At 43.2% G+C, this 12,403-nt stretch overlaps 1 protein-coding gene across 1 annotated transcript; it reads right to left on the bottom strand.

Moving 5' to 3' along the window:
* Positions 1 to 9,177: 9,177 nt before the first annotated feature.
* Positions 9,178 to 12,196, bottom strand: LOC137308913 (probable G-protein coupled receptor 139). The gene is made up of 2 exons (XM_067977362.1): positions 11,992 to 12,196; positions 9,178 to 10,031 (listed from the first exon to the last, which is right to left on the bottom strand). Exons 1-2 carry the CDS (start codon positions 12,194 to 12,196, stop codon positions 9,178 to 9,180), a joined length of 1,059 nt encoding a protein of 352 aa, XP_067833463.1.
* Between the last annotated feature and the right edge of the window lie 207 nt (positions 12,197 to 12,403).

Genomic DNA, 12,403 nt, shown 5'->3' on the forward strand with positions numbered 1-12,403 from the left:
ATTATCTGCTCTTTCGGTCTTGCAGGAGCTGCATTTCCCTGTAATTAACTTTGTGTATCCAACCTTGGCATTGTTATTGGATTATTCCCTGCACTGAATGTATTGGAATCAGGTGTCTGGGCTAAGAGCTGGTATCAGACCATCAGGAGCTGTGATCAGTTTCATGTTGTGGAATTAACCTGTCCTGGAATATATTTTCATCAATGTGTTTTCAGTGATTGATAATGAGACAGCTCACGGTCTCAGTGTTACAAGGAGGCAGCTCAATGTCCTCCCTCCCCAATAACATGCTTCAGTTTAACTGGGATTACAATGTATTTATTGGTTATCACTGTTATGAAATATTATTCCATTATCTGTGTATCTGACCCCGCTTCAGATATCAGGCAACTGAACTGAGTTTGCTGATGACACTTTCACGTCTCCTTCTTTGCTTTACTGTGGATAAATTCATTGACTCTCACTGGACTTCATTGTAAAGTGAAATGTTTTGATGTTATATTTTATCAGTTCGCCCTGCATCTGTGGAATCAGGAGCTCTTCTATTTATCTGTAGATTATAAGTAATATGTTGGTGTTTTGTTAATTGAACAATCCCGCCATCTCTCGCTTTATTTTTAATTACAGGAGAAGGAATCTCAATTATTGTGAGATCTGTCTGGAAGAGGCTTTTGATTCTGTTTATTCCATGATTTGTCGATGAAGTGAACAGTGTAGGTGAACAGGTGGAGGTTTGGATGATCTGTAGAAACATTAAACTATTCCACAGAGGCTTCACTATTTAACAAACTGAGACTGAGAATAGGATCGGTGGGACACGGGTCTGGTGAACAGAATGCAGGGGCAGGATGATAGGATTTAATCAGATATAAAAATGGACTTGAGAAAGAAAATAGAGTGAGTGATAGAGAGGGTGAGTGAGAGGGAAAGCGAGAGGCTGTGGTGTGAATAATTCATCAGAATGAACTGCTGAAACTTCCAGTCCAAATAAACATAGAAAATGTGATTGGAAGGTTTTATTATGATGTGGTCAGATTGGGGGAGTTTTTATTGTGGGACTCACTCCTCATGTTTATATCCCTGTCAGGTCCTCAGTCTGTTTTTGTGAATGTTCCTTGTTTTCCAACTTAAAACTAAACATAAATAAAATTTAGTAAATAATAGAAGCAATAATTTCTTGATCGTGGTGAACGATTCGGATGTTGTATTTTTAAATCTCGGCTGAATTCAATAAATAACGAGCTCGATTTAGTTAATACTTTTCAATTTAATTATAATTGAACGTGCAAAGTAAATTTATTGAATATATTTATACCGACCACAGGTTCCCTGATAGCAATAACCACAGAAATGAACTGTTGAATGTATTAGTTGGATTGTACTTGTGGGAACTACAGATTAGATTTCCTCTAACACTCTGCTGCATTCTCTCCCTGTGAATCCCAGACTCTCCTCCCACTGCATTGAATCCTCTGTCTCATCATCCCTTACTTCCGTTTGTCCTGTTTCCCAAACCATCTAATCATGACTCCCCTCCAGCTCCTACGTATTCCTTTCCTTGTCTCCCTCCCAATCTCACTCAATGGCTCAGTCTCCAGCTTCCTTTCCCGTTAAGTTCCAGGCCCTGTCGGCTCTCTAAACCCAGAGCAACAAACCAGATGTACCCCACCGCCCCCAACCCCCGTCTCCTCACCTTCCTGTCCCTCCGCTCTCTTTCCCCGTCATTCTGGAGCCCAAATCCGGCTTTAATCCGCTGGATTCCCGGTGTGTAAAACCCCTTCTCCCTTCCACACCGGCACTGCGCCCTCACTCAGCCCTTCCAGTGGGTCCGGTGCTCACTTTATTCACTGTCTGTATCCATCTCACAATTCATTGTTTATCATTGTGTTTAAAAACATCTCTCTGCCTGAAAGCGCTGCCCAGGTCAATGAATCACTTTCCGCCCTTCGATGCAGCAACAAAGCTGGAAATTTCACTCCAGATCCTCTCAAACTGCTGCCTTGTCTCCAGGTCTGAGCAGTAATTTCTCTGCTTCCCTTTCTCTCTCTTACAGTTAACTTGGTGGCGATTGTGATCCTGTCCCGAGGAAAGTGCGGTCTCTCCAAATGTATCAGTGTCTACCTGGTGGGAATGGCAGTGGCCGATCTCCTGGTCGTTATCATTAATGTGATATTTTTGTGGATTGGTGCTATTTATTTCCCAGGATCATTCCTGAGCATTACTCCCGTGTGTACTTTTATTATCTTCTTGGGTGAAACAGCCACGGGGATTTCCGTTTGGTTCACAGTCGCTTTCACCTTTGATCGATTTGTGGTTATTTGTTGTGAGAAGCTGAAAATTAAATATTGTACCGAGAGAACGGGGACTGTGGTTCTGGGAACAGTGAGTGTGCTGGGCTGTTTAGTGAGTCTCCCCCGCTGCTTCACATATGAACCTCGATATATAATTGATAATGTTCCCTGGGGTTGTAAGATTAAACCGAGCTTCTTTACTTCCTCCGCATGGGCCGCATTTGAAATACTTGATCTCATTTTAACCCCTTGTGTCCCGGTCTGTCTGATTTTGCTGCTCAATGTCCTGACGGTCAGACGTATTTTAGTGTCCAGCCGAGTCCGGAGGGGTCTCCGGGGCCGCAGCAATGGAGAAAATCACAAGGACCCAGAGATGGAGAACCGAAAGAAATCCATCATTTTACTCTTCAGTATATCGGGCAGTTTTATATTGTTATGGCTGACTCTTGTTTTCTTTTACATCTATGTGCGAATTGCAGACATTCATACTTATTTCTCCTACTCTGACCCTAACTATATCACAGAACACACAGCAAAGATGCTGCAGCTTCTCAGTTCCTGCACAAACACGTGTATTTATGTCCTGACCCAGACTAAATTCAGAGAGGAGCTGAAGAACGCGGTGAAATACCCGCTCAATCTAATTATTAAATTAGTGAAATCATAGAAAGAGGGGAAGGGTTTCAAACACTGGAACTAAATCACATTTCATTCTCCATCCTCTACATTCCTTAGGGAAAGGAAAGTATATTTTATATTAACAGCACAGAGCCCTGAAATGATCTTAAATCTGATTCTGATTATATATTTTATTGATAATTTGACCTATTGAGGCGGGGTTTACTCTGCAGACGACACATGAATTGTTGCTCAAAATGGAGGCACTAAAGGGCTCAGCTGAACTTTAACTAAATGGCCGCCGGGCAAAATGGGCAAAACTGATAATCAAAGTCACTGCATTGGGCCTTACCAGAATGGGTGCACCCCACATAAATGGAGATAGAGAGGGAAGGAGAGAGGGAGGGAGAGAGAGAGAGAAAGACAGATAACGAAGGAGAGAGAGAGAAAGAGAGTGACAGAGAGAGGGTAGAGAGAGGGGTAGAGAGAGAGGGAGTGGGAAACTGAGAGAGAGAGTGAGACACGAGAGAGCCAGCGAAGAGAGAGAGGGAGAGGGAAAGACACACGCACACAAAGAGATAGAGAGTGAGAGAGAGTGATACAGAGAGACAGAGAGTGAGAGAGAAACAGAGGGTGAGAGACAGAGAGTGAGACAGTGAGTGAGAATGAGAGAGAGACAGAGAGAGAGACAAAGAGAGAAAGAGACGGACAGACAGAGAGAGAGACAGAGGAGAAGAAAGACAGAGAAAGAGACAGAGTAAGACAGAAAGAAAGAGGCAGAGGGAGACAGAGTGAGGGAGAGAGAGGGAGAGAGAGACACAGAAATAGAGAGCGAGACAGTGATACAGGAAAATAGAGAGAGACAGAGAATGAGAGAGAAACAGAAAATGAAAGACAGTTAACTAAACAGTGAGAGAGACATAGAGACTTAGAGAGAGAGACAAAGAGAGAGAGAAACATAGAGAAAAAAAGATGAACAGGGATAGAGACAGAAAGAGAGAGAGGCAGATAGGGAGAGAGAGAGAAGGCGAGCGAGATAGAGAGAGCGAGACAGTGAGACAAGAGAGAGAGAGATGGGGAGAGAGAGAGTCAAAGAGAGGGAGAGTGAGAAGGAGAGAGAGGCACATAGAGACACGCAAAGATAGAGAGTGAGCGAGCGAGATAGTGATAGAGAAATATGGTGAGAGACAGGGAGCGAGACGTGAGAGAGAAGACTGAGAGAGGCAGAGAGAGAGAGCGAGAGAGATCGAGGCAGAGAGAGAGAGAAAGAGAGAGAGAGAAGGTCAGAGAGAAGGAGACAGAGAGGGGCATAGAGAAAAAGACAGAGAGAGAAAGGGAAAGAGAGACAGAGTGAGACAGCGGGAGAGAGAGACAGAGAGGGGGCCAGAGAGAGACAGACAGCGAGACGGAGAGAGAAGACGGGGGCAAAATAAATACAACAATTAAAAAGCGCAGAAAATTAAGACAGATTCACATAAAACGGAGGGAGTGTGTGAGAGAGAGACCGAAACAAAGAGGGGCAGAGACAGAGTTGCTCGGAGATGGAGAGAAATAAAAAGAGTTCGTAAGGCAGGAGAGGAAATGAGAGAAAGAAAGCAGATAGATATATTTTGAATATATATATATAATGAGAGAGAGCAAGCAGACATGGATGGAACGAGAGAGAGACAGACAAAGAATTACAAAGTGATAGAATAGAAATAACAAGATAGAAAAACACAGAAAAGAAACAGAGAACAAGCACAACGAAAGGCGGACAAACATATAAAGTGACAGGAGGGTAGAAACAGGAGTGAGAATAGAACACAGAAAGCATTAAATAATCAAACAAACTGTGTGATCAGCCTAGACTGTGTGAGAGTGCTGACCAGCAGAACAGCAGCGGATGGAGCAGGCCGGACAGTTCATGTTTGTTCCGGGGTAACACGCTTGTGGATTTAATGTTGACATTTTTAAAGGTGGAGGCTGCACAATAAAGTCCCTCAGTCTTGTGTACCTGATCCTGATCATTACTTACTGCAGGAGTTTCCCAGCTGCTCTGTGTAGTAAAAGATAATCTGATAAACGAAAGCCTGAGACTAAATCGGCTTCAGCATGTATGAAGGCAATGGACTCTAAAAAGGATTGTTACTAACATATTGTAAAAGATCACACAGCAAAGGACAGATCACCATGGCAACAAGAACGATTCCTGAAGGGCGAGAGGTCGTTCGAACACCTGCCGATTTAACGTGCTAATGTTGTGGATATTGAGAGAAAACAAGTGAAATGTCAACCAATCGTGGGCTGTATTTGCAGGAACCTATTGTTGAAAAGTCACCGCCCAAGAGGTGTGATTCTGTGTTGAAAGGTCGGTAAAAGCTGGGTGGAAGTTGAGTGGGGAGAGACACAGATCCATCACGACTGCTCCAACTTCACCTTTCGCTTCCTGGCATCACCATCTCACCGGGAATCTTCCTGACTGCTCGCTACCTCCCAGCTTGTTGCCTCGATCCAGGTTTACAGATTTCCCGTGAAGCAGATGACCTGGCCACAAGAGAAAGCCACGCTACACTATAACGCTATCCACCAAAATACCTGGAATCATCCCGGCAAGCTTCAGCCAACCGTTCGTAAATAACTTTCGTTATGCGGTTAGTTGAATATTGACATTGATTTCCAAACGCTTATGCATTTTGGAATTCAGTACATGTTCTTTTTTGTTGTTAAAGCAATTCTAAATTGGACATAAACTCAAGGTGTTGTTGAAATTCTAATGTCAATTTTCGAGTATATTATCAATAATAAATGATTGTTTTAAGAACATAAGAACATAAGAAATTGGAGCAGGAGTAGGCCAATCGGCCCCTCGAGCCTGCTCCGCCATTCAATAAGATCATGGCTGATCTGATCCCAACCACAAATCTAAAGAACACAAGAAGTCGGAGCAGGACCCGGCCACATAGCCCCTGGGCCCTCTCCGCCACCCACAGGGCATTGACCGATCCGAACTCAGCTTCATGTCCAATTTCCTGCCCGCTCCCCATAACCCCTAATTCCCTTTACTTCTAGGAAACTGTCTATTTCTGTTTTAAATTTATCTAATGATGTAGCTTCCACAGCTTCCTGGGGCAGCAAATTCTACCGACCTACCACCCTCTGAGTGAAGAAGTTTCTCCTCATCTCAGTTTTGAAAGAGCAGCCCCTTATTCTAAGATTATGCCCCCTAGTTCTAGTTTCACCCATCTTTGGGAACATCCTTACTGCATCCACCCGATCAAGACCCTTCACAATCTTATATGTTTCAATAAGATCGCCTCTCATTCTTCTGAACTCCAATGAGTAGAGTCCCAATCTACTCAACCTCTCCTCATATGTCCGCCCCCTCATCCCCGGGATTAACCGAGTGAACCTTCTTTGTACTGCCTCGAGAGCAAGTATGTCTTTTCTTAAGTATGGAGACCAAAACTGTATGCAGTATTCCAGGTGCGGTCTCACCAATACCTTATATAACTGCAGCAATACCTCCTTGTTTTTATATTCTATCCCCCTAGCAATAAAAGCCAACATTCCGTTGGCTTTCTTGATCACCTGCTGCACCTGCATACCAACTTTTTGATTTTCTTGCACTAGGACCCCCAGATCCCTTTGTACTGCAGTACTTTCCAGTCTCTCGCCATTAAGAAAATAACTTGCTCTCTGATTTTTCCTGCCAAAGTGCATAACCTCACATTTTCCAATATTATATTGCATCTGCCAAATCTCCGCCCACTCACCCAGCCTGTCTATATCCCCTTGCAGGTTTTTCATGTCCTCCTCACTCTCTACTTTCCCTCCCATCTTTGTATCATCTGCAAATTTTGATATGTTGCACTCGGTCCCCTCCTCCAAATCGTTAATATAGATTGTAAAGAGTTGGGGACCCAGCACCGACCCCTGTGGAACACCACTGGTTACTGGTTGCCAGTCCGAAAATGAACCATTTATCCCAACTCTCTGCTTCCTGTTTGATAACCAATCCTCCACCCATGCCAGAATATTACCCCCAATCCCGTGATTTTTTATCTTAAGTAATAATCTTTTATGTGGCACCTTGTCGAATGCCTTCTGGAAGTCTAAATACACTACGTCCACTGGTTCCCCTTTATCCACCCTATACGTTATATCCTCGAAGAACTCAAGCAAATTTGTCAGACATGACTTCCCCTTCATAAAGCCATGCTGACTTTGTCCTATTAAATTATGCTTATCTAAATGTTCCGTTACTGTCTCCTTAATAATAGACTCCAAAATTTTACCCACCACAGATGTTAAGCTAACTGGCCTATAATTTCCAGCCTTCTGCCTACTACCCTTTTTAAATAACGGTGTTACATTAGCAGTTTTCCAATCTGCCGGGACCTCTCCTGAGTCCAGGGAATTTTGGAAAACTATCACCAAAGCATCCACAATCCCTACTGCCACTTCCCTCAAGACCCTAGGATGGAAGCCATCAGGTCCAGGGGATTTATCCGCCTTGAGTCCCATTATTTTACTGAGTACCATCTCTTGAGTGATTTTAATCGTATTTAGCTCCTCCCCCCCGAGAGTCCCCTGTTTGTCCAGTGTTGGGATATTCTTAGTGTCCTCTACTGTAAAGACTGAAACAAAATATTTGTTCAGCATTTTTGCCATCTCCATGTTTCCCACCATTAATTTCCCGGTCTCATCCTCTAAGGGACCTATGTTTGCCTTAGCCACCCTTTTTCTTTTTATATAACTATAGAAACTCTTGCTATCTGTTTTTATATTTTTTGCTAATTTCTTTTCATAATCTAACTTCCCTTTCTTAATCAATCCTTTAGTTACTTTTTGCTGTCTTTTGAAGAATTCCCAATCTTCTATCCTCCCACTAAGTTTGGCTACCTTATATGTCCTTGTTTTTAGTCGGATACTATCCTTGATTTCTTTACTTAGCCACGGGTGGCTGTCATTTCTTTTACACCCTTTTTTCCTCAGTGGAATATATTTATTTTGAAAGTTGTAAAATAACTCCCTAAATGAACACCACTGCTCATGTACCGTCTTACCCTTTAATCTATTTTCCCAGTCCACTTTAATCAATTCCGCTCTCATACCATCATAGTCTCCTTTATTCAAGCTCAGTACGCTTGTTTGAGAATCAACCTTCTCACCCTCTAATTGGATATGGAATTCAACCATGTTGTGGTCGCTTGTTCCAAGGGGATCCTTAACTAGGACATTATTAATTAATCCTGACTCATTACACAGGACCAGGTCCAAGGTTGCCTGCCCCCTTGTAGGATCAGTTACATACTGCTCAAGAAATCCATCCCTGATGCACTCAATGAACTCGTCCTCAAGGCTGCTCTGCCCAATTTGATTTGTCCAGTTAATATGATAATTAAAATCCCCCATAATTATGGCTGTTCCCTTATTACATGCCCCGACTATCTCCTGATTAATACTTCTTCCAGCAGAGTTGCAACTATTAGGAGGCCTATATACTACGCCCACTAATGTTTTTTTTCCCTTATTATTCCTTATCTCCACCCAAACTGTTTCATTATCTTGATGCTTTGTCCCAATATCATTTCTCTGTATTACAGTGATTCCTTCCTTTATTAACATAGCCACCCCACCTCCCCTTCCTTCCTGCCTGTCCTTCCTGATTGTTAAATACCCTGGCATATTTAATTCCCAGTCGTTGTCACCCTGCAGCCATGTTTCTGTAATGGCCACAAGATCATACCCATACGTAGTTATTTGTGCCGTTAACTCGTCCATTTTATTACGAATGCTACGTGCATTCAGATAAAGAACTTTCAAATCTGTTTTGTGACGCTTAGTTCCTGCTTTTTCCTTTTTTAACACTTTACCTATTACTCCATACCTTCTGTCCCTTCCTGTTACGCTTTCCTCTCTCTCCCTGCTCAGGTTCCCAACCCCCTGCCACTTTAGTTTAAACCCTCCCCAACAGCACTAGCAAACACTCCTCCTAGGACAGCGGTCCCGGCCCTGCCCAGGTGCAGACCGTCCGGTTTGTACTGGTCCCACCTCCCCCAAAACCGTTTCCAGTGTCCCAGGAATTTGAATCCCTCCCCCTTGCACCATTCCTCTAGCCACGTATTCATTTGAAATATCCTCCTATTTCTACTCTGACTAGCACGTGGCACTGGCAGCAATCCTGAGATTACTACCTTTGAGGTCCTATTTTTTAATTTACCTCCTAACTCCCTATATTCTGCTTTTAGGACATCATCCCCTTTTTTACCTATATCGTTGGTGCCTATGTGCACCACGACAGCTGGCTGTTCGCCCTCCCCCTCCAAATACAAGTGCTTGTGCAGCAACTCATGAGCTGGAGCATGAATCCCAGTTCTAGTAGAAACCTGGGTAGAATTACAGAATAAAACCCCAACACCCACATCCGGTACCATATAGAATACACCATAAACAGTGCCCAGAACAGTATAAAGTTCCCTGATATCACAAACAGTAAAATTATGGATTTCCTTCGGCTCTCCATCTCTGGGTCTCTGGGACTCTCCCCACTGCTGTGACCCCGGAGTCTCCTGCGGGCTCTGCTGGCCACTAAAATGTATCTGACAGTGAAAACATTGAGCAACAGAATCAGAACAAATGGGATCCCCGGGGTGAGGATATAATGAAGGAGTTCGATGACTGCCCACACACGTGAAAACATAACAAGGACAGGTACAGCACAAAACCACGGTTTGTTGTAAAGCAAATACCGACCCGTGAACATAAAGAAGCAGGTGATGTTCTTTAAACAGATCACCACACTCACTGTTCCCAGAACCACAGCCGCCGTTCTCTCGGTGCAATATTTAGTTTTCAGATTCTGGCAACAAATGGCCACAAATCGATCGAAGGTGAAAGTGACGGTGAACCAGACGGAACAGTCTGTGGCTGCGAAAAGCAGGACGGCGTGGATATTACACACGGGGATGGACCACAGGAAACGAAACTGACCCTGATAGACAATGGGAATCTGCCTGAGTATCAGATCGAAGATAACGACCAGTAGATCCGCCGCTGCCATCGCCACCAGGTAACGAGTGACACATTTGGAGAGACCGCACTTTCCCCGAGATAGGATCACTATCGTCAATAAGTTAACTGTAAGGAAGGGAAATAAACAGGGCAATTGTTCATCAGGCTGGAACTGCCTGTAAATATTATTACCATCCCTGGATCAATGGTAATTATAGGTTCCATCTCTGGATCCCCTGTAAATATTATTCCCATCCCTGGCTCCCTGGTAAATATTTTTACTGTCTCTGGATCCCCTGTAAATATTAATCCCATCTAGCAATCCTGTGTAATTTTGAGCATCGTCTCTGGATTCCCTGTGAAAATTGGTACCCTCTCTGGATCCCCTGTAGATATTAGTAACGTCTCTGGATCTGCTGTAAATATTAGAACCGTTTATCGTTCCCCTGGAAATATGAGTACCGTCTCATGATCCACTCTGACTATTGGCCTTGTAGGACCGTCTGTGGGTCTCCTGTAAATATTAGTATTGTCACTATATTCCCTGTACATATTAGTACCGTCTCTGGATCAACTGTAAATATTAACACCATCTCTTTATTCCCTACAAATATTAGTGACGTCTCTAGATCTCCTGAAAATATTAATACCGTCTCTGGAAACTGTGCAAATATTACGACCGACTTTGGATCCCCTGTTAATTTTAGCATTGTCTATGGATCCCCCTGTAAATATTAGGACCGTCGCTGGATCCCCTGTAATGTTTAATACTGTCTCTGAATCCCCTATAAATATTAGTACCTTCCCTGTATCCCCTCTAAACATTAGTACTGTCTCTGGAGCCCCTGTAAATCTCAGTACCATCTCTGGTTACACTGTAAATATTAGTAAGGCCTCTGGATCCCTCGAAATATTAGTCGTGTCTCTGCATCCCCTGTAAAAATTAGAACCGTCTCTGGATACCCTGTAAAAATTAGTACAGTCCCTCGATCCGGTGTTAACATCAGTATCGTCTGTGGACCTGTGTAAATATCAATACCGTCTCTGGACCCCCTGGAAATCTGAGTACCGTCTCTTGATCCACTCTGACTGTTGGTACAGTCTGTGGATCCCCTGCTTTTATTAGTACTGTCTGTGGTTCTTATGCAAATATTAGTTTTATCACTATGTTCCCTTCAAATATTAGTCCCGTCTCTGGATCCTCTGTCAATATCAGTCCCATCTGTGGTTCCACTGTAAATATTAGTTCCTTCTCTGTTAACCCCCTGAATATATTAGAACCATCTCTGGTCCCCCTCTCAATATTAGTAGAGTCTTTGCATGCCCTGTAAAAATAATACTGTCTCAGGACACCCTGTAAATATTAGTACAGTCCCTGGATTCAGTGCTAATATTAGTACAATCTGTGGATCTCTGCAAAAATTAGTGCTATCTCTGGACCCCTTGTAAATAATCGTACTGTCTCTGCAACCCCTTGCGGAGAATGACACACCCCAAAGACCCTCTAAAAACTGGCGCATCCTCAGGCACCCTGCAAATACAGATTCACTCCCAGGGACCGATTGTATATTAAATCTCACACCCAGACCACCCCCGTAAATATATTTCCCATCCCTGCTCCCCCAATAAATATATCTCCAATCCCGGGTACCGCCTCTGATTTTTAAGCTTGTTATTTAATCTTACCAGGAACACCAACAGCGGTGAGTGTGGGACACAGAATGCCAAGCACATTAACACAGTGACACACGGTTTATAGAATTAACAGCTGGATATAGAGCCTCACCGGAGACACCGACAGCGGTGAGAGTTGGACAGGGAATGAGATGAACAGTAATACAGTGAAACATGGTCTATTATATTAATAGCTGGAAATAGAGACTTTCCAGAGACACCAAGATCAGCGAGTGTGGGACATGGAATGATAAGAACAGTAAGACAGTGAAACATGTTTTATAGAATTAATAGCTGCAAAGACAGACTTACCAGAGGAACAAAGATCATCGAGTGTGGGGCAGGGAATGACAAGAAAAGTAATAAAGATTAACATGGTTTATAGAATTAATAGCTGGATATCGAGACTTACCAGAGACACCGACAGCAGCGAGGGGAGGATAGTAAATCACTTGTATACAGGCAAGGGCAAAATACATCCGATCCTCTAATGAGAATGAATCATAATGTGAATAAAGATATTGAAACAACCAGAATGGATTGTTCCTCTCTATTGTTCTCAGATTCCGACCCATTGTTGTAACATTCCAATCTATTGTTCTCAGATTCCGACCCATTGTTGTAACATTCCAATCTATTGTTCTCAGATTCCGACCCATTGTTGTAACATTCCAATCTATTGTTCTCAGATTCCGACCCATTGTTGTAACATTCCAATCTATTGTTCTCAGATTCCGACCCATTGTTGTAACATTCCAATCTATTGTTCTCAGATTCCGACCCATTGTTGTAACATTCCAATCTATTGTTCTCAGATTCCGACC

This window comes from Heptranchias perlo, chromosome 3 (genome assembly GCF_035084215.1).
Source record: "Heptranchias perlo isolate sHepPer1 chromosome 3, sHepPer1.hap1, whole genome shotgun sequence".
NCBI lineage: Eukaryota > Metazoa > Chordata > Chondrichthyes > Hexanchiformes > Hexanchidae > Heptranchias > Heptranchias perlo.

Excerpts from the sequence above, each read along its gene's own strand:
- LOC137308913 (XM_067977362.1), bottom strand. The coding sequence starts at position 12,196 with ATGGGTCGGAATCTGAGAACAATAGATTGGAATGTTACAACAATGGGT. Across the intron at positions 10,032-11,991 it reads CGCTGCTGTCGGTGTCTCTG|TTAACTTATTGACGATAGTG; the intron begins GTAAGTCTCGAT and ends CCTTCCTTACAG.